The 23,506-nt window shown below is 36.9% G+C and overlaps 1 protein-coding gene and 1 non-coding gene across 2 annotated transcripts in view; one reads left to right on the top strand and one right to left on the bottom strand.

The window, feature by feature from the left end:
• The window catches only part of LOC103659698 (E3 ubiquitin-protein ligase HECW2), a 119,606-nt gene that overhangs the window by 32,040 nt on the left and 64,060 nt on the right, over window positions 1-23,506 (top strand). The window contains exons 7-9 of the mRNA XM_008687289.2: window positions 13,434-13,568; window positions 16,933-17,035; window positions 20,828-20,924. Of these exons, the coding sequence (XP_008685511.2) occupies window positions 13,434-13,568; window positions 16,933-17,035; window positions 20,828-20,924 (335 nt within the window). The remainder of the gene's footprint in view (window positions 1-13,433; window positions 13,569-16,932; window positions 17,036-20,827; window positions 20,925-23,506) is intronic.
• Window positions 13,948-14,049, bottom strand: LOC121099961. Its single transcript, XR_005831687.1, has one exon. It is a non-coding gene; the product is annotated as a small nucleolar RNA U13 (small nucleolar RNA).

Here is a 23,506-nt window from a genome sequence, read left to right on the forward strand (position 1 = left end):
AGTGAAATGTCTTTTCCCATAGTTTCTTGTGGTTTTTCCTGCAAAAATCATATGCTGTATCTCCTAGCTAAATTGACATCTATATCCAAACTTGGTAACACTAGAGTTTTGTGACTTTGGATGTCAGATTGGGGGTTTGAGTAGCAGAATGGTCCAAATACCCAACTTAGATGACCATGGCAAGTAGCAGTTATGGTTATGAGGATAGATTTTGAGAACAAATATTTGTACAGTGAAAGTTACCACAGTGTGAGCCTACTTAAGGATTCTCATTTTACCAGACCGTAATAGCCAATGTGGCTGTAGAAGTTGACCCACTGATGACACAGATTCTGGTTGTAACCCACATGAAGCTGATAGCCACAGTTTATTGTGTCAGGTTCATCTCAATGAGTAAAAATACAACTTAATATCTGTAAGTCTCAAGTGAATCCCTAAAATATCTTAGGATAAGCTCTACACTTTGAAAAACACGCTTTTTGTTAGTTTGATAACTATATTTGGTATTTTTGTGGCACATCTCTTTAATCGCTTTGAAACAATACCTCTTTGTGGTGGTTACCTGGTTTAATAACCTGAAGTTATACAGCAATCCAAGTGGAGATGGAATTAAGTTCTAAACTTGTAAATAGCATGCAGATTTTAAATGATGTCTTGCTGATTTTTAATGGGGTGAAAATGTGTTAGATTAAGTACTAACTCACAAAAATACACATAGAACGCAACAGGAAGGACTACTTCTGGGACAGTGTACCTTTTGAAGGGGAGAAGAGAGCAGAGATTGGTTTTATGAGTGTATTTCTGAGTAAAACGCTAGACTCATGGAATCTTGAAGGAACTATCCAAGTATGGAGATGGCCTTTGTCTTTTATTTTTTAACAGTTGTCTTCATGATCTCTACTGGCTCTTTTTTATGAAATATAATATGCTATTTTAAGATTTCGTGGCAGTGACTTTCTGCTGTACCAAAAATGGGCTGATTTGGATAACTCCATCCTCAGTCTTCTATAGTGATGTGTTGGTAAATGTTTAAAAACCAGCTCTCCAGGGGAAGTGTGGAGGAAGGCTGATTTGTAGCATTTCCATTTTTCATGGGGTAAATTCCCCCACCATAGCCATTTCAGGCTGCCAGCATATTCTTTTAAAATCTCACAATCAGGGGCGCCTGGGTGGCACAGCGGTTAAGCTCCTGCCTTCGGCTCAGGGCGTGATCCCGGCGTTATGGGATCGAGCCCCACATTAGGCTCCTCCACTGTGAGCCTGCTTCTTCCTCTCCCACTCCCCCGGCTTGTGTTCCCTCTCTCGCTGGCTGTCTCTATCTCTGTCGAATAAATAAATAAAATCTTAAAAAAAAAAAAAATCTCACAATCAGTTCTCATGAGCTGGTATAAGCCATCCCCAGCATATCACTGGCTCTCCTATTATTTCCAACACCTAAATACCATCACTTCCAACACATAAAATATCCTTTTGCTAACATTTTATATTTAAAGTGATGGGAATGTTGGGCTTATCCACATCTGCTAACTGACCAACTGTTTCTAGAACTCTAGCCTGAGCACCATGGATTCCTGTTTTGTCTCCTTGCAGCTTTAAGTCTCTGATCATAGCAGGGTAACAAAATAACCTGCTTTAACTTTTTTATGACTAATACAGATGTCATGGAATGTTTGGGATCATTGCCTCCAAATGAACCAAGTGGTGGAAAACGTTAGCATAACTATTTTTACTTATAATAAACTGTATCATTAGCCTTTTCATTTCTGCTATTGCTAAGAGTTCTTGTTTGGGATATAATATAGAGAAAATAATAGCTCATTTGTCCTAGTAGTTGGAGAAATACTAGGGAGGGAGCCAGAGCGATTTCTATTTTGGAATGGAGAGACTGTGTGAGTAAATACATTCTTTATAAAAATTAAGGTAGATTTCAATTAACTTTTTTTTTTTTACATTTCTAAGCCTTTGTAGAGAAGACAAAAGTAAGAACAGATTCAATAGGCAGTGCTTCTAACTTATAAATTGTTGTTCTTTTGTTTCCAGAGCTCTCCCTTTCTTTTAGATTGAAGTGTAATTGACATACAACATTATGTTAGTTTCAGGTATACAACAGAATGATTCACATTTGTATACATTGCAAAATGATCACAATAAGTGTAGTTACCATCTGTCACCATACAAAGTTACAGACATTTTTTTTGTAATGAGAACTTTCAAGATTTATTTTCTTAGCAACTGTCAAATTTGCAATACATTATTGTCTGTAGTCATCATGGTATACATTATATCTCATGATATATGTTTTATAACTGGAAGTTTGTATCTCTTGATCTCCTTCACCCATTTTATACCCTCCATCCCTGCTCTAGCAACCACCAGTCTATTCTCTGTTATCTGTAAGTTTTGTTTGTTTGTTTTTAATTCCACATATAAGTGAAATCATATAGAATTTGTCTTTTTCTGTCTGACTTATTTCACTTAGCATAATACCCTCAAGGTCCATTCATTTTGCCACAAATGGCAAGATTTCATTCTTTTCTTCTGGCTGAATAGTATTCCATTATGTATCTATACCACATCTTCTTTGTGCGTTTGTCCATCAGTGGACATGTAGGTTGTTTCCATATTTGGCTATTGTAAATAGTGGTACAATAAACATGGGGTTGCATATACCTTTTTGAATTAGTGTTTTCATTTTCTTTGGATAGATACTCAGAAGTGGAACTGTTGGATCATATTGTACTTCTAATTTTTAATTTTTTGAGGAAACTTCATATTGTTTTCCAAAGGCCACCCCAATTTACATTCTCACCAACAATGCACAAGGCTTCCAGTTTTCTCCACATCCTTGCTGAAACTTCTTATTTCTTGTCTCTTTTGATACTATCCATTCTGACAGGTGTGAAGTGATATCACATTATGATTTTTATTTGTATTTCCCTGATGATGAGTGATGTTGAATATCTTTTCAGGCCATCTATAGTCTTCTTTGTGAAAAAAATGTCTATTCAGATCCTCTGCCCATTTTTAAATCAGATTGTTTTTGTTTTTGTTATTGAGCTGTATGAGTTATTTATATATTTTGGATATTAACCTCTTATTGAACATGTGATTTGCCAATATGTTCTCCCATTCAGTAGGTTGCCTTTTTATTTTGCGGATGGTTTTCTTTGCTGTGCAGAAGTTTGATGTAGTCTCATTTATTTATTTTCAATTTTGTTGCCATTACCTCTGAAATCAGATCCAAAAAAAAATATCACTAAGAGTGATATCAGGGGGGGCGCCTGGGTGGCACAGCGGTTAAGCGTCTGTCTTCGGCTCAGGGCGTGATCCCAGCGTTATGGGATCGAGCCCCACATCAGGCTCCTCCGCTGTGAATCTGCTTCTTCCTCTCCCACTCCCCCTGCTTGTGTTCCCTCTCTCGCTGGCTGTCTCTATCTCTGTCAAAATAAATAAAATCTTTAAAAAAAAAAAAAGAGTGATGTCAGGGAACTTGCCACTTATGTGTTTTTCTAGGAGTTCTGTGGTTTCTGATCTTACATTCAAGTCTTTAAGTTAATTTTTGTGAATGGTGTAAGACAGTGGTCCAGTTTCATTCTTTTGCATGTGGTTGTCCAGTTTTCCTAACACCACTTATTGAAAAAGCTATTATTTCCCCATTGTATATTCTTGACTCCTTTGTCACAAATTAATTGACCATATGTGCTTTGATTTATTTCTGAGCTCTCTATTCTATTGATCTATAAGTCTGTTTTTATGCCAATACCATACTGTTTTGATTAGTATAGTTTTGTAATAGATTTTGAAATTAGAGAGTGTGATTCATTCCAGCTTTGTTCTTTCTTAAGATTGCTTTATTTGGGATCTTTTGTGGTTCCAGATTTTGGAATTGTTTGTTCCACTTCTGTGAAAAAGCCATTGGAATTTTGATAGGGATTGCATTCAATCTATAGATTGCTTTGGGTAGTATGGGCATTTTTACAATATTAATTTTTTCAATCCATGAGCATGGACTATCTTTCCATTTATTTGTGTCTTCAATTTCTTTGATCAATGTCTTGTGATTTTCAGTGTACACATATTTCTCCTCCTTGATTAAATTTGTTCCTAGGTATTTTATTCTTTTTGATGCAATTGTAAATGATATTGTTTTCTTAATTTCTCTTTTTGATAGTTTGTTGTTAGTGTATAAAATGAAACAGATTTTTATCTATTGATTTTTTACCCTGCAACTTTACTCAATCTGTTTATTAGTTCTAACAGTTTTTTAGTGGAATCTAGAGGAGTTTCTCTATATAAAATCATGTGATGAGTAAATAGTAATAGTTTTACTTCTTCCTTTCCAGTATGGATACCTTTTTTTTTTTTTTTCCTGCCTAATTACTCTGGCTAGGATTTCCAATACTAGGTATAAAATTCCAATACTAAGAACAAAAGTGGTGAGAGTGGGCATCCTTGTCTTCTTCCTGATCTTAAGGGAAAAGCTTTTAGCTTTTCACCATTGAGTATGGTGTTAGCTGTGGGGTTGTCATATATGGTATTTATTATGCTGAAGTACATTCCGTCTATACCCACTCTGTGGAGAGGTTTTTTTTTTTTTTTTTATCATAAATAGGTATTGAAGTTTGTCAAATGCATTTTATGCATCTTCTGAGATGATCATATGATTTTTATCCTTTATTCTGTTAATGTGGTGTATCACATTGATTGCTATGCAGATTTCGAACCATTTTTGCATCCTTAGAATAAATCTCCCTTGATCATGGTATATGATTCTTTTGATGTATTGTTGAATTTGGTTTGCTAATATATTCTTGAAGATTTTTACATCTGTGCTCATCAGGAATATTGGTCTGTAACTTTCTTTTTTTGTGTGGTGTCTTTATCTGGTTTGGGTATTGGGTAATTCTGTCCTCACAAAATGAGTTTGTTAAATATTCCCTCCTTTTCAATTTTTTGGATGAGTTTGAGAATGATAGTATTAAATATTATTTGAATGTTTGGTAGAATTTACCAGTAAAGTCATCTGGTCTTAGACTTTTGTTTGTTGGAAGAGTTTTGATTATTGATTCAATGTCCTTACTGATAATCAGTCCAGTCCTATTTTCTAAGTCTTCATGATTCAGTCTTGGAAGATTGTATGTTTCTAGGAATCTATCCATTTCTTTTAGGTTTTCCTATTTGTTGGCATATCTCTCATAATTCTTTTGTATTTCTTTGGTAGTAGTTATGATTTCTTCTCTTTCGTTTCTGATTTGATGAAATCTATCATTTAATGAAATCTATCATTATGTAATGCCCATCATTTTTTTATTACAATCTTTGTTTTGAAGTCTGTTTTGTTCAATGTAAGTATAGCTGCTGCAGCTTTCTTTTGGTTTCTATTTTCATGAAACATCTTTTTTCATCCCTTCGCTTTCAGTCTGTATGTGCCCTTATATCTAAGGTGAGTCCTTTGTAGACAACATATAGATAGGTCTTGTGTTTTTATCCATTCAGTCCTTCTGTGCCTTCTGATTGGAGAATTTAGTCCATTTATATTTAAAGTAATTATTGATAGATATGTACTTATTGCCATTTTGTTTATTTTCTGGCTTTTTGAAGTTTCTTTCTGTTCCTTCCTTCTTCTCTTCTTTCTTTTCCTTGTGGTTTGAATGTTTTCTGTAGTGTAATGCTCAGATTCCTTTCTCATGATCTTTTGCATATCTACTATAGGTTTTCACTTTGTGGTTACAATAAGGCTCATATAAAACAGTCTATGTAATATATATAATACATATTTTATGTTGATAGCGAGTTGTTTGAATGCATTCTAAAACTGCATTTTTACACTCCCCATTTTACATTTTTGATGTCACATTTTATGTATCTCTTAACTAATTATCATAGTTAATAGTTATTTTACTACTTTTGTCTTTTAACCTGTATACTACCTTTATAAGTGATTAATCTGCTTCCTTTACTATATATTTACTTTTACCAGTGAGATTTTTCTGTTGTATGATTTCTTATTACTAATCAGTGCCCTTTCTTTTGGGTTTGCAGAGCCAGTTTATTGGTAATAAACTCCTTTCACTTTTGCTTGTCTGGAAAATTCTTTATATTTCAATTCTGAATGATAAACATTCCAGGTAGAGTATTCTTCGTCGCAAGTTTTTTCCTTTCAGCATTTTAAATACATCATATCATTCCCTATTGGCCTCTCTACTTCTCTTCAAAAATCTGCTGATTGTCTTATAGGGGTTCCCTTGTGTAATAAGTTGTTTTTCTCTTGCTACTTTTAAGATTTTCTCTTTAACTTTTGACATTTAAATTATAATGTATCTTAGTGTGGGTCTTTTGGGTTCATCTTGTTTGGCATTCTCTGGACTTCCTGCGTCTAGATGTGTTTCCTTCCTTGGGTTAGGGAAGTTTTCAGCCATTATTTCTTCAAATGGGTTTTCAGCTCTTTTCTTTCTCTTCTCCTTCTGGGCTCCCCTAAAATGCAAATGTTATTTTGCTTGATGTTGTCCTGTAGGTCCTTTAAGCTATCTTCACTTTTAAAAACTATTTTCTTTTTGCTGCTCTGTTTGAGTGAGTCCCACTATCCTGTCTTCCAAATCACTGATTCTTCTACTTCATCTAGTCTGCTGTTGAATCCCTCTAATGTATTTTCAGTTATTGTATTCAGCTATTGGTCAGTTATTGTATTCTTCAGCTCTGTGACTGCTCTTTGGTATTTTCTTATATTTTCTGTTTCTTTGTTGAAGTTTTCTCGATGTTCATCCATTTTGCTAAGTTCAGTGAGCATCTTTTGACCCTTACTTTGAACTCTTTGTCAGATAAATTACTTATCTCCATTTTGTTAATGTGTTTTACTGGAATTTTTTCTTGTTCTTTCATTTGGAACATATTCCTCTGCTTCATTTTGCTTGACTCTCTGTGTTTGTTTCCATGTGTTGGGCAAAACAGCTGTGTCTCCCAGTCTTGAAGGGGTGTCCCTGTGTGGACAATTAACCTTATCATTTAAACTTGCTCTGCTTCTTGATTGTCTTTCAAGTTACCTCTCAATTTGTTTCAGCTCCATGGGGTCCAGAAATGCAATCTCCCCTGGCCACCAGAGTCCAGTACTCAATGGCTATCCCTTGTTTGGGCTGCCCACACCCACTGGCTTTGGAGAGCTGTAGGGGAAGCTGGGAAGGAGACAGGGCTGCAAAAGCAGTGAGAGGGCATAGGGTGCTCACCTGCTGCCTCTGGCCACTAGTGGTAGCAGTGTGAGGGAATAAGGGAGGGTGGGGGTAGAGGGTTGGCTTTAGCAAGTCAAAGTGAGAGTGCAAAAATGGCATCTATGAGTACCTCCATTCCTGGAGAGAGTCCCAACAAGCTTTTGCCCCCTGGCAGATGCTTTGAGATTAATGAATGAATTTCTTCACATATGCTCTAGGCTCTTTCCAAACTGCTTTTTTTTTTTTTTTTTTTTTTTTGTGCTGGATCCCAGGGTAAGTGAGTCTGCACACAGCCCTTTAAGAGCAGAATCTCTTTTCCCTACAGCCCTATGGTTCCTCTGGATGTAAGTCTTGTTGGTTTTCCAAGCCAGATGTTTTGGGAGTTTGTTTCTCCAGTGCAGGTCCCAGGGGTTGGGGTGCCTGATGTGAGGCAAAAACCCCTGATGGAGGAGTTCTATCGTGAGCCCCCTCCCAATGGTTGCTACACTGGGGGTGGAATTTTTGGCAAGATCTCTGCCTCTCCTACCCATCTCAGTGTGACCCTTTTATCCTTTGTTGTAGAGTAGCTGTTCAGCTCGTTCTTGTGGTTTTTTTTCAGAAGGAATTGTTTCATATGTAGTTGTAGATTTGTTGTGTCTGTGGGAGGAATGAGTTCAGGGTCTTCCTGTGCCACCATCTTGAATGGCCTGCTTTTTCCATAGCTCTTTAGAAGAAGATAGAAGATCTGATCTTCTTTGTGTAGCATAGTTACAAGTGCTTGTTTTATTTGGTTTATATGGTCTTTTTAATATGGATTCCTGGTTTGGCAGAATGTTAACTGGAAACAATTTCAAACTTCTGTAACTTAGATTTGTTGAGGCTGAGGTTGGTATTTCTTCACAAATACTGATGGCTTTTCCTTTTCTTAAAATAATAGAAGCTTAAAAAAATAAAAAGAAAGAATTGTGTAAAGAGAGAAGCGTATTTTGTTTGGCCTCACTAAAATACCACTTGGCTCCAACCAGCCCATGTTTCCTGACTCGACCATGCCCTGAAGCAATGAAAGGGAAGAAGGTTTTCCAATGAGAGTTGAATTTGTGTATTTGCACTCCTTTCGGTTTTTGACCGTGCTGTTAGTCTTAGTTGGCCCAGCACTGTGAAGCTTGAGTCAGTTTCCTTACTAAAACTTAACAGTAGGGAATCTATGTTGTTCAAAATTTGCTTTGCTATGGCTAATCTGAAAAAGACCCATTTTTTTTGATACAACTGTTTTTTTCGTATAGTCTACATTCTCAACATGCTATTTACCCACACAGAATTTATTAATGCATGTGAAGTGTTTTCATAAATAAAGGCAGGCTATTCGAGATGGTGACATAAAAAAATGAACCCAAATTAAAAAAAAGAAATACTAGGTCAACTTCAATACTGGCCTGAACTACTTAGGATATCCTGTGGGAAAGTGACCCACTTTTCTGACATAATTGATTTGTGTGTCACAAATAGAAATGGCAAACCTAAATTTTGCACAGTAATTTTTCTATGCTTTTTTCTACTTTAAAGTAGAATACATATTTCACAACGCAACTGTGACCTGAGTCGTCCCCTTTATGTGGATAAAGCAAAGCACCAAGGAAACCTGTCCATGGTCACACAGTGGGTGGGGCAAAGGCAAAATGCATGCCAAGTACTTGTTTCTTTGCCCTGCATTCTGTTAGTGCTCTAGTGATAGGATTTTGATAGAGGTCTTAATCAAGACCTTTCTCCCCAAGTACTTGGCAGACTTGAAAAGCATGTGTCAACAATATGCACATTCTATTTGACTCTGAAACTGAACCCTTTGTGGGATACAAATAGCCCCTATTCCCCACCCACAGCCATGCCTCCAACTGGTCAGTGATGCAAATTTTGGAGAGTGTACAGTTTACTGTCTGACATTAGTAGCGGCCTTTTCAGTGGTGAAACAGTGTTAAGGGCCAGCCAATGAGTGGCTGTTACTGCCAGCCTAATTCAATAAATATTTAAATGCTTTCTAAAATCATGTACAGCTTAAGGTATGAGTGTAGTGGGAGGAAAATGAAAAGGAAAAGATAGGGAGCAGAAAGCAAAATGGAAACAAAAAGATACATGAAAAGTAGACCGCGGGGAAAGAGGTGCTACTCATTGGGCTTTAGAGTCAGACAGAAAGATAAGTTCAAATCCTGGCTTTATTCATCAGAAAGAACGATTACACATTTGCAGCAACATGGACAGGACTGGAGGAGATGATGCTAAGTGAAATAAGTCAAGCAGAGAAAGACAATTATCATAGGTTTCACAACATAAGAAATAGGAAGATTGGGGGCGCCTGGGTGGCACAGCGGTTAAGCGTCTGCCTTCGGCTCAGGGCGTGATCCCGGCGTTATGGGATCGAGCCCCACATCAGGCTCCTCCGCTGTGAGCCTGCTTCTTCCTCTCCCACTCCCCCTGCTTGTGTTCCCTCTCTCGCTGGCTGTCTCTATCTCTGTCAAATAAATAAATAAAATCTTTAAAAAAAAAAAAAAGAAATAGGAAGATTGATAGGAGAAGGAAGGGAAGAATGAAGGGGGTAAACAGAGGGGGAATGAACCATGAGAGACTGTGGACTCTGGGAAACAAACTGAGGGCTTCAGAGGGCAGGGTGGTGGGGGATTGGGTTAGGCCGGTGATGGGTATTAAGGAGGGCACGTATTGCATGGTGCACTGGGTGTTATACGCAAATAATGAATCATGGAACGTTACATCAAAAACTAAGGATATACTGTATGGTGACTAACATAACCTAAGAAAAAATTATTATAAAAATAAATTAATTAATTAATTTTAAAAAACCCCAAAAAACACAAATCCTGGCTTTATAGGTTCCCGGCAATACATCTCACTTAAATCAGAACTATTAACCAACTATATTGAAGGTGAACAACAGTGAGATATTGTTATTTATTGAATAATGAAAATCTTTATTTATAATGGTGGTTGCTGGTTTATGTGTTCTTCTATGCTTTGAATTTTAGAAAGACCATATTTCCTCTGCATTGTGGAGACTTCAGTGTATCAGTTAGGATTTGTTCTGGCTGCATTGTGACAGAGTTTAATATACAAGATTTTATTCACTCATGTAAAGGAGTTCAGAAGTGGGCAGTCTGGGGCTTCAAGGTGATTTGCCAAATTGTGAGAGCCTTGGCCTCTTCCAACTTTTGCTCAGCCATCTTTATGGTTCTGTATGGCTGCTGGAGCTCCAGCAATTACATCCTTATCTCAGGGAGCATAAAATATGGACAGGTGAGGGCTTGACCTTGTAAAAATCTCCTTGTAAGGAGGCTTTCCAGAAGTATCATGGGACACTGTTTACATGTCATTGACCATGACTTCGTCTGGGCCACATACACTTACAGGGAGCTCAGGAAGTCTAGTTGCCCTAGTTCTCCATTTTTTTGACCCTTGTGTATGGAATGGAGCAAGAAGCATTGTGATCCTGCAAAAAACGTCTTAGAAGTTAAAACTTATTATTAGTGCTAATAATAGTAACATTTAAGAGGTCACAGGCACTATGTTAAAAAAATTTATAAGAACCATCTCATTTAACCTTCCTTTGATGTTGGTGTTATTATCCCCATTTCACAGAAAAGAAATTGTGGTTTAAAAAGGTTAAGTAGTTTGCTCAAGGTTATGTCACTAGCAAGTGGTGGAGCCAGCTCTCAGAGCCAGCCTTGTCTTTTTTTTTTAGATCCCAACCATTTAATTACTACTTTGCCTCCCACTTCTCAAGTTTTAGCTTGGTAGTTTATTCATATCTATGATGGGATGTTTTAAAAACTTCTATCCTATCTGTGGTTTTATAGTCTTTAGCTCTCCATGCTTTTCACCTAACACACATACACACACACACATCATTTATTTTTTTAAGATCTTTAAGTATTTCTATGCTTATGTAAAAGAATGTGACTTTTATTACTTGATTAGCTCATTGTGAGTTTTCTCTCTTTCCTTTAGTCAAGATATTAGCATTTTAGAGTTTTATTATTTACTAAGCCCCCATCTTTCCCCCAGATGCAGTCCCAAAAGCTACTGGGGATAACAGGATGAGTAAGAAAGAGTCCTTGCCCTTGGGGCATTTACAGTATAATTCTTTAGAGAATTGGTTTTAGACAAGCCTCTTAACATCAAATTATACTATGACACTACGTGTAAATCACAGCTGACCTAGATGTACACACCCATTTGTCCTTATAATTACAAGTGCATCATTGTTACCTCTAAATTGCTACCCATCCCTTCAAAACATTCCTAGGAAATTAGGTAGAGTAAAGAGGCAATTCTATTTTAGTACTCTTTGTATTCTTCCAAAAAACATGGCTTATATTATTGTTTTAATAATAAAAACTTAATCTTAATTTCATAAAAATGCATGGCTTATTATACTATCTATTATTTTGAAATGTCCATTTGTAAAAATAATTTAATTTCTGTTATATGACATTTTGAATAGTGGCAGAAATGATGTACAAGTGTATTAGAAGCCCAAATCAAATGGGGACCAGTGTCACATTTGGGATCCACCTGCCAATATAAGCCTATATAGAGTTTATCACTGGTGTTTTTTGGTTTTTGTTTCACAAGATCAGAGAAGACAGATGTTCCACCTGACATGTTAGGAAAAAGCATTACCCAGGGATGTGAGGCTGATGGCATCATCTCCTACAAGACTTCCACTTAATTCAGTCTTTGTGCCTGGAAATCAGATATTGAAAGAAGGGACTGGCAAGAATTCTCAATCAGTGTATTTTTCTGCTTTGTTTTCTAGTGCATCTACTGTTTAAAGTTATTTCCTTACAAAGAAATAATTTTTTTTTCCTATTTGGGAGCTACCTACAAATTGTTTTGCCTGTTTCCTGATTATGTATATACAGAAATATTTTATTTTATAATGGAAAGGTGATTTTTTTTAATAGACATAAATATATCATCTAAACCTGGGATTTGTCTAGGTGTTTTCATTCCTAGTCTTTAAGGTACTTTGTTAACTGAGCTCCATCAGTTTGAGAAGTCAGTTCTTATTCACTTAGGTTATTACCATATATCGTGTGTCCTGACACTAGACTGATAGGTAATGTGTCTCCCGGCTCTCCTAATAGTCTTTTTTATCTTGATGACCTAATAAACTTTATCTGATCATGGAAAACTTACATTTCTAATTGTCTTTGAGATAATGGGCTTCGTTATTCCCTAGAGCGAATTTTACTTTGAAGGCTTATACCATTTGGCTCCTAATGACAACGATGAATAGCACTGGTGCAGAGCTTCAAAATTAAACAAAAAGAATTTTAAAAGGCTTTTCTACATTACATGCAGTCCTTACTGCAACAGTGAGGGAAACGGTTTATGCTCATTCTTGATTTCACATCATCAGGGATTCTGCAGTAAACACCATAGACATGATTCCTCCCTCCTTTCGCAGTATGGGGAGAGGCATGTTTATTATGAATGAGGGACATGTGTTTTTATAAGAAATCTACAGCTCAGAGAACTTAAGTGACTTGCCCAAAGTCATCATAGGTGATAGAATTTGTATGGAATGTGTGATCAACTATTAAACTGGAAAGGCAAATGGGAAGGAAATTTTAAAATGTTGGAAAACTACCAAGGAGTCGGAATGTTTTTTCTAGATAATGGGTAGCCAGTGGAAGCTTTGGATTGGAGCAGTGATGTAATCAAAACATTTAGAAAAAATATTCGATACTGAGGTACCGGTTAAATGAATAAAGTTGTAGAGATTTGGAACAACTGAAGACAATTAATATTTGTATGTATAAGAGAAAACCCTGAAATAGTAGGATGGTCAGCAGGCTGGGATGGGACAAATGGGGAAGACACTACCCTGGGAAAGTGGGGAGACTGGAGCTGACAGTGTAGGAGACGTCAATGAGGTTGAACTGTCAGGTGGTAAGAACTTTGTAATAACCATCCACAGCAGTAAGAACTTAAAGAGCACCAGTTAAGAGAAGCCCAAGTGTCCTTTCATATAGTTCCTTTCTAAGATTCTATCTTTGATGACTATCTCTTAAAGTATTTCCTAAAACCGGGAATAATGCTCCCCAAAGATTAAAATTATGAGAAAATGGAGCTAAGATCCTTACTCGAAAGTGAGTCTTTACCTGAACGTGTGCAGTCGTAGGTCAGCGAAGACAAGTGTGGGGCACGAATTGACTACTTACTGAGGGGATTGTTTCCTAGGCATTTTTTGTCGACCACAACTCCCGCACCACCACTTTTATCGATCCCCGGCTCCCACTCCAGAGCAGTAGACCCACGAGCGCGCTGGTTCATCGGCAGCACCTGACGAGGCAACGCAGCCACAGCGCGGGCGAGGTGAGTCCCACGCCTCACGCCCCACACCCCCCGGTAGGGCTTCGTGGAAGCCACGGGGATGTGGTGGCTGTGGAACTGGGCTGGCTTTTTATTATTATTCTGTTTTGTTTTCCTAGTTTGGTTTACAGATTATCAGTTGGAGACTGAAAAGTGTTGGAATGTTGACAGGGCTTCTCTGGAAATACACAGAGCCTAATTTACAAATTTTAAAAGACGGATATCTGAGGAAAGATTGAAGAATGTAGAGAATTTTTTACATTCAGAAGATGGTGAGAGAAAATTCTTAATGTTATGAGATGTTCCAGAGAGGATAATGGTAAACCCTTTTGCATACCTAAGGACAGCTTCATAGGAAAAAATAAATGTAACTTTTTTTTCACGTCAGATGGGTAATGTGCCGAGTGGTAACAAGGTTTGAGGGAGGCTCATGTCACACAGAGGCGTAACACCCAATCATCACACTTATGAACTGCAAAAGGATCGAAATGTAACTTTTAGTGGGCTATATGTCAGTTATATACAGGGAGGTTTTTTAGTGAGGGTTGCTGGATTGGATTAAAATCTTCAGTCAATGCTATGGGGTTGTGGTATCCTCACTAATATTCATTAAAATCACCATATATCTGAGAGTTGATTCATGTAGCTAAGAGCCCAGAAAACATGGGCAGAATTAAGAATTACTAAAAAGGTCTACCACGCTCTAACTTTGCTGGCTTGCAGTGACCCGTGGTAACCACGTGGGGGCTCTCAAATAGCCTAACAACAAAAAACAAAAAACAAAAAACGAAATAATCACTTCCTGTTGTCCTTTTTCTTTAGCAGCTTAAATGAAAGGAATGTTTTAGGTCAACTTTTTTTTTCTTTAATATTGGCTTATGCTTTGAATGTTTATCATCGCTTGGTTTACATTGTTTCTAAAAATTTGCTCAGGCAAAAAGCATTAAGATTCTTTTCCTGCATGCCTTTTCCATGTATGTGTGCATATTATATTTTCAGTATTATATTGTAAGTCAAATATTTTTGTAGTCTCTCTTATAAGAAAAATTATGAATGTGATAAATAACTGGATTTGATTCATCAGAATTCTGCTCTTGGAATTTCCCCTCATGATTTACATACTTGTGTGTTTGCTGATTGTAAGTGCAGACATAGAAGAGTATGCTTGAGAAGCTCATATAAAAGTGATATATAAATCTATTGCAGGATGAGGTATGCACAGAAATATTTATGTTTTATGAGTGGTTAATAAATCTTTACTTTGCTGCCATAGAAACCATTAGTGGTGAACTGTATGATGCGAACAGCATTCATCTTAAAAACAGAACAGAACTCTCACCTTTGGACCTTGTGTGTGATACGGACCATAATTAGGGCCCTGCCTGACTTTATCACAAGGCCAGTGCACTTTAGCCACTTGCCTTATCTTGACTTCACAGTATGGAACTGGCTGCTGGGTCTGGTCCGACTACGTGCATAAGATTAACAGCTACCCTCCTTTTTCTTTCAATTCCTCTGCCTCAGCACTTGAGTTATTTCCGTGGTCTAGTAGTAGCCTGTTGTGGTAGAGGGATCCTAAGGTACACATTCAAATTTAAGTGAGGATATCTCTTCGTGTTGTTGGAGACTGAGCCGTGGAACAGAGATAACCCCATAAAGACTCAGCGGTCCGCTGCAGCCTTGTCAGACCATTGACGGGAATGTGCTTTCTGGCACAGCTGTTGGAAGCCTCATGGCCTGCAGTGCTCCACACCCTTATCTGGTCTTGCCCCCTGTCTGACGGTCTGGTTTGAAGAAGTGGGGTGTAGAAGAGAAGACATTTGTCTGTCCTGGGAAATACTGACGCATGACCACATACTGACAGGAGTGAAAGTATATGTTCATGTATTGAAATGATTAAGTTCTGTGACTGACAAACAAGGTGTCATTAATGATTGAAACTCCTCTGAGAGCGGCTGACTTTATTCTTTAAACCAGTAATTCAAGAGAAGCAGAGCGAGAAACTTCTAATCATACACAGAGTCTTCCCATCTACTCTCTTATCCTCATTTAGCAAATATTACAGGGAGTAGAAATGTTGACATATCTTCCATCCAACAAAGTAATTCTTACCAAACACTGGCAGTCTAGAAACATAACGGTTGGTGGAAAGGATGCAAATAACATATGTTCCTTGTTCTTATTAAGGAGCAAATACATGAAACTAACCGTAATACTAATAAAAATATGAATGAAAATGCTTTATAAAATGGTAATAATGGCAGCTGCTTAAGAAATATATACCAAGTGCTGTGGGAGCTCAGAGAAGGGTACATTTTAAGTCAGCTTTACCAGAAGGGAAGTCTTTGAACTACACTGTAAAGAATGAGTGAGAGCATTCTTGAAGGATAAATAAGCAGTGTAGAGTGCGAACGGTATTTTTAGTTTTCGGGCCTTTAGAAAAACCCTCACCAAACACCTCACAGCTACAATGTGATAAAATGGTTGTGAAGGTTTGAGTGAGTGGGAGGAGAAGCTCTATTTTAAAAGTACCAATTTATAAATCTCCTATGTTATTTTGCCTTTCTCCCCTCTTACTCTCTCATGCTTCCTTTCTACTGTTGTCTGCAAAGACTCCTGTAATATGGGGAAGGGCTGCTAAAACAGAAGCTAAAGCAACGCTCAGGTTTACTGAGAAGGCTGTTAAAGGGCATTTTTGTTGATGGACTTGTATGTATGAGTTTCTCAATCTATAATAGGTACAATAAATAATTCAGGTTAGGGGAGCCCTATTTAGCTCTTTCACACCTGCTATGATTAGCCGCCTGGTGTGGGAGGTTCAAACCAGAAAGAGCTGTTGTACTAGGTGCTCTAATAGGCATGTAAAATTGCTTCTAAGGAGATAATACACCAACTCAGAGCCCCACACGACGCCGGCTGCTCTTCAGCCTCCCCTGAGCAGGGAATTCCCTGACCTGCCTTGGCCAAAAGAAGGGATAACCTGGTACTGGTACTTCCCAGGTGGTCTCGCCAAAGTATTGTTGCAGGTTTTTGTTCCGTCAAACAGACGTTATTCCTGATGAACAAGTCTCCTCTTTAGCTTCTACAGCCCCAATAATTGTACACCTATGGAACTAGCTCTGTACCACTTGGTAAATGGCTTCTGCCCCAGCCCCGCCCAAGGACATAGATGTCCCAACCCCTCCCCTGAATTCAGCCACGAAAGCAGAGATTTTGAGAACCCTGTGTCAGCTCCTCAGCTGGCATCCGTTCTGATCAGTTGGTACTTAATGCTTGTTGTCAAGTATTTTGAAGAACTAGACCTGGTGTGCTGATTTAAACCATCCTGGATGTTGGTGCAGAACATAAATGATGCTTCTGTTTGCAGGTGGGAGAAGATTCTCGACATACAGGACCCCCAGTTCTTCCCAGGCCATCGAGTACATTCAATACAGTCAGTAGGCCACAGTACCAGGACATGGTTCCAGTGGGTATGTCACCCCTTTCCAGAAGTCTTTATCTTCATTTTCATATCAGTGTGAATCGTGCACTCTGTCAGCCTGCTACTTTTGCCCTGTACTGAGAACTGTTTCATTATTCCTAAGAAACTGATTTGAATCGCAAAGCACTCACGTCGTATAAAATCCTATAGGATGAGATTTTTTCCTATTACTCTACCTTTTCTGAGTAGAGCTATTAGATAGTTGAGGTTAAAGAAAAATAAGCTATTAAGGCAGATATATTATGTGGTCATTTCAAACTAGGCACCGGACAAGCATGTACTTAGTGTATATCTAATGCTTGAGACCGAATTTAAGTAGTATGTGAACCTATAGTAGCCTTACAGAAAAAAAGAAATGATGGCACATTCTTAAGGTTTTGGTAAAGAGATATGTATTTGTAGCAAATACAAGGCAGCAAAAGACTCCAAAATTGTAAAATAAAAATGAATGAATTGGGGCAAATAGGCCTAAAGAACAACATGAGTTATTATTCACATGATGAAGTTGAAGTAGATTAGTTTTCACACCTGGAGCCCTAAGGCAGGTGGAGTAGACAGATGGCAGGAGGCCGTATGGGGTCCCTGCTTCATCTTAAATTTGAGTAGCTCTCCACTGGTCTGTTTTTATCTTAAAATTTTCACTTCTTTAAAAAAAAAACTTTAACATGAAATATAAAGTAATGCCCATGGCATTACTTAACTAGAGAAGTTTGACAAACACTGGACAAGACGAAATCTTGGATCCAGGTCTAACAGTCTATGTTTTATTATGCCATTACTAAAAGGATACTAAGTGCTGCACAGAGAATTTTAAAATCTTATAAAATTGTTGTTCAAAAAGTGATCTAGTCTCTGTGGATGGAATGTAAAAACCCACTGAGAAAATTTCAGTTATAAAAGTATTTCCTAAAATGTTTTTTTCTAAGTGTTCTCATTATTTACATATGATGCAGTGTACTGTTAGGTACACTCGCACTTTGACAGTGCGAGTCCATGTTAGCAGATAGTATTTTTTAAGTTTTATTCACATTTTGTATGCATAAGCGGCAGAATGCAGCTGAAATTTGAACTGGCAAATGTTTAGGGCATTATATTTTTTTGTTTGATCATTTGTTAGTTTAAGTAAGGCATGTTCCTTGGTCATATGTATGAGCACAAGAGCGTTGCCTGAACTAGGATCACTGATGTGTGAGAATCCAGACATTCAGTTCTGTGGTTTAAATATATCTGTATTTCTGACTAGAAACAGATGTAATCAAGATGAATAATCTTAAGTAAACAAATTAGTTTTCTTGACAAAAGAGAAATTAATTATTAGAGCTCTTAATGAATTGTAGTTAACTATTTTTAAATTCCTGTGGACATTAGCCAGATTTGACAAAGATACATTTTTCTTTCAGTGTTATGTACATAGTTGATAATGCTGTTTGTGTTGTAGCTGTTGGTATAGTTGGTTTGGTGAATAGCTACATGTGGCTTAATGGCATTTATTTCCACATAAAATTTGTGAATACTTTGTCCTCTACATTTTGGTAGTAACTGTTGCTGACAACTGTGTTTTTTTTTTTTAATTATAGTTGACATACAATGTTATATTAGTTTCCAATGTACAACGTAGTGATTCCACAATTCTATACATTACTCGTTGTATATCCCATACAAAATTATAATATTGACTATATTCCCCATGATTTACTTTTCATCCCCACGACTTACTTATTTTGTGACTGGAAGTTTGTACTTCTTAATCCCCTTCACCTGTTTTGTCTGTCCTCTCAGCCCCCTTCCCTCCGGCAACCATCATTTTGTTCCCTGTATTTATGAGTCTGTTTCTGATTTTGTTTGTGCATTTGTTTTGTTTTTTTTTTAGATACCACATAAAAGTTAAATCACATAATATTTGTCTTTGATTTATTTCACTTTGATAATACTCTCTAGGTCCATTTATTTTGTTGCAGATGGCAAGATTTCATTTTCTTTTATTGCAGGGTAATGTTCTATTATATATATTATATATCTATGTTGTATATATATTATAAATAGGGACACTTACGTTGCTTCTATTTCATATATATATGTATATACATATATATATAGACACTTATGTTGCTTCCCTGTCTTGGCTATTGTAAATAATGCCGCAATTAACGGGGGGTGCATATATTTCTTAGAATTAGTGTTTTTGTTTTCTTCAGGTAAATATCTAGTAGTGGAATTAATAGAACATGTGATATATCTATTTTTAAATTTTTGAGGATTCCCACATACTGTTTTTCATAATGCCTGCGCCAATTTACATTCCTCCCAACAGTAAACGAGGGTTCCCTTTTCTCCACATCCTTGCCAACACTTGTTATTTCTTGTCTTTTTGATACTAGACATTCTAACAAGTGTGAGGTGATATCTCACTGTGTTGATTTGGATTTCCCTGATGATTAGTGATGTTGAGCATCTTTTCATGTGTCTCTTGGTTACCTATATGTCTTCTTTGGAATAATGTCTATTCAGGTCCTCTGTCCATTTTTCAATGGGATTATTTGATTTTTGGTATTGAGTTGAATGAGTTCTTTATATATTTTGACATTAGCCTCTTATTGGATATATGATTTTCAAGTATGTTCTTCTATTCAGTCTACTGCCTTTTCATTTTGTTGATGTTCTATTTGCTCTGCAAAAGGTTTTTAGTTTGATGTAGTCCCAGTTTATTTTTACTTTTGTTTTCTTTCCTGAGGAGACATATCAGAAAAATGTTGCTAAGACCAATGTCCAAGAGATTACTTCCATGTTTTCTCTCAGGAGTTTTATAGTTTTAGGTTTTACATTTAGGTCTTTAATCCATCTGGAGTTTATTTTTGTGTATAGTGTAAGAAAGTGGGCCAGTTTTATTCTTTTGCATGTAGCTGCCCAGTTTTCCTAGCACCATTCATTGAAGAGACTGTCTTTTCCCTATTGTACATTCTTGCCTCCTTTATTGTAGATTAATTAACCATATAAGCTTGGGTGTGTTTCTAGGCTCTATTCTGTTCTGTTGATCTCTGTGTCTATTTCTGTGCCTGTACCACACTGTTTTAACTACTATAGCTTTGTAGTTCAGTTTGAAATCTGAGATTGTGATAGCTTTGTAGTTCTTTCTTGAGATTTCTTTGGCTATTATGGGTCTTTTGTGGTTCTATACAAATGTTAAGATTGGTTGTTCTAGTTCTGTAAAAAATATTAGTGTTTTGATAAGGATTTTGTTGAATCTGTAGAATTCTCTGGGGAGTATGTACATCTAACAGTGTTAAGACCTCCAGTCCATGAGCATGGTATACCTTTCCATTCATTTGCATCATCTTCAATTTCTTTTACCAATGTCTTCAGTTTTCAGACCACTATTGTATTTGGGCAACTCTTATTCTGTCTCTTTACCTCTCCGGATGGCTGATACTTAATCAGAAGATAGTTTTCCATTTCTAACAGTCACTTATGAGGCTTTTGGTAAGCAGTAGCTAAAAACTATCAATATCTAAAATCTTGTTAGTGATCTCATCCTGAAATTTGATAATAAATATGACTTATCAGATGAGTTTAATTGGTGCTTAAGTCACACCTACTAGATCTAAGTCCAACAGTCATATAACAGGTAGACACAAATTGAAATTTAAGCATCTGTAGTAGTTCCAAACTATGACTTTTAGTACAAGAAATATTAACCACAAAGCCAGACTTTAAAGTTTGGATTTATGTGCATAAACCTAATGACAGATTTTTAAAGTATTGTTATAATTTCTGATTCTTTCAGCTTACAATGACAAGATTGTTGCATTTCTGCGCCAACCCAACATCTTTGAAATTCTACAGGAGCGTCAACCTGATCTCACCAGGAATCATTCACTCAGGTAACTGCAGTATTGGTGTTTGGTTCAAGTTCTGTAAACCCCAACTATTAAATCTTCAATAATACTGATAATCATCTTGGAAATTTACTTTCTTCCTGGCAGTCTGAATAAAGTCACCTTGTACACACATACTTTGTCATCAACAACCAGGTCATTGTAGTCCTGGCTTTTCTCTATTAAGTATAAAGATTGAATAAGATTGACTAAAGAACCTAGAACCCTCTTTAAAGAAGAAATATGAAAAAAAACACAAAAATTCATAGCCGAGAATACATCCTTGATGTGCAGATTATAATGAAAATAGTAAGACACTAACCTTTTTGAATATAGCTTGGATAAACAAAAGTAAAGGAATTTACTGAATTGAGACTTATAAAATCCTAGGCTTGGTATTCACATTTTCTCATAATAAAAACAGTGGAACCCAAGGAGGGAATCTGATCCTCTTCACCATCCCCCATTCCCCCGCATGAACCCTCTCTTCTAAACAGTTCTTCAATGTGTCACACTTAAGTCCAGTTTTACTTTCCTGAATACATGCTGTTCTGTTCCCTAGCAAGTTTTTCTTTTGTTCATTTGGCAAGGAAGGTCTTTCCTTTAAAACTCTGCAAACTATCCCTCCTTGAAGCCTCTCAGCTACACTGTGAGATCTTGCTCTCAAGATCTAGGCTAGTATTTCTCAACCTCAGTGTTGTAGGCATCAGTGGAGATGGAAAAAGATGTGAGTTTCTGTTAAAAATTTGACATAACTCAAAACTCATTTGGTTCATGTGCCTCCTTTCCTGGTAGAAATGTTTGTCCAGTGGTGCCATCTTGGCCCACAGCAGTGATTCTCCAGTATTATGCTACTTAGTTGTACCAAACTTTTCATCAGGATCACCTGGGGAGCTTTGTAAAGTGTAAAATGCCAGGTCTTCTCTCCCCCAACACTTCTCCCTTCTCTCAGTTTATACCCCCTATCCTCCTAGACCCTGTCCAGTTATTTAATTCAGGAGGTCCGGGGGAGAACTCAAGCATTTAATATCTTAAAACCTCTTTATCTAATTCCAGTGACACATCCAGGTGTAATAACCTCTGTTCTAGACACTAATTGATAATTAATTATGTAGTGTATCACACTGTCCTTTATACTATTTTGCTTATATGACTTTTTTGCTATAATTTGACTTTTCAAGTCCTTATGTTTTGTTTTCCAACTAGATTATAAGTTCCTTACGTCCCCTCCTTACTGCTTAAATATCAAGAATAGTACTTTGCATACAATGAATGTATATACATATGTGTATACATAGATAGAGATGTTTTTGTTGATTTGAAAATAAATTACCAATTCTTCTTATTATGTTCTTAGTCTCTCATATCTTTTATTTTATTGAGGTATGATTGATATACAACATTATATTAGTTTCAGGCATATAACACAAAGATTCAATATTTGTATATATTGTGAAATGATCATCACAGTAAGTCTAGTTAAGATCCATCACCACACATTGTTACGGGATTTTTTTTCTTATGATGAGAACTTTTAAGATCTCTCTTAGCAACTTCCAAATATGCGATACAGTATTATTAACTACAGTTGCCATGCTGTACATACAGCCCCGTGACTGACTTATTTTATAGCTGGAAGTTTGTATGTTATGAACCCCTCTCCCCATTTTGCCCACTCCCCACCTCCTGTCAGTCTCTCATAGCTTTAAAATTATCATTTCCTTCTAAAGTTTCTAAAGGCTAAGGCTGCATGTAAATGTAATTTCAAGTATGACTACAAACATTGCCTACACAAGAATCCCAGTTTTACATTAGTTAACATCAAACCCAAGTCTCAGTGCTTTTCTCAACCTGACAAGCATGCTGTTCTCAATCACAAGAAAATTATAAAAATTAGATGAGCTATCTCATTTTGCATATTTGTATATTATGACATCGGCTCAGTAATCCAGGGTCCACTGGAGAGTCTCGTGTAAGAAGTTTTAGTTAATAATATTGCAGAAATAAGCTCCTCCGTTGTCCACTGAGAGATCTTAGAGATTCCAGACCACAAAACAAAACAAAAAAAACAAATCTCTCTTCTTTCGCTAACCACAAAATAAGGAGAACTCTATTTTTTTCTTTCCCACCAGCGCTCGCCCCAACACACACACACACACACACACACATGCGCACGCATGCGTCACATGCACTTTTAGTCAGTATCTATTCCTGTCAAGGTACCCTACCCCCCACAAAAACAAAACAAGAAAGAGGAAACTCAAGAAGGTTTCTCCTTTGGCTCTGCACTCCACATTATTATTTTCAGCAATTTTACGTATCTTTAAATTTCCGCCATTGGAGATATCGGATGATTTATTCTACCTGAACAAGGCATCCAACAGTATCATTATTCCTGAATGATTTGACAGAACCTTAATACATCCTAACGGAGGGAAATACTGCAGGCCCCAATTGATAGCTTTCAGTTTTGTTTTTGTTTTTCCTTCTGCTTTTCAGTCTTAAAAGTCTCTAACCTCCTGAAGATTGGTAAGGGTTTTTATTTTTTAGTGACACCCCGGGTCTTCAGCTGAGCACATTCTTTTAAC

Source organism: Ursus maritimus, unplaced genomic scaffold, assembly GCF_017311325.1.
Source record: "Ursus maritimus isolate PB19 unplaced genomic scaffold, ASM1731132v1 scaffold_1, whole genome shotgun sequence".
NCBI lineage: Eukaryota > Metazoa > Chordata > Mammalia > Carnivora > Ursidae > Ursus > Ursus maritimus.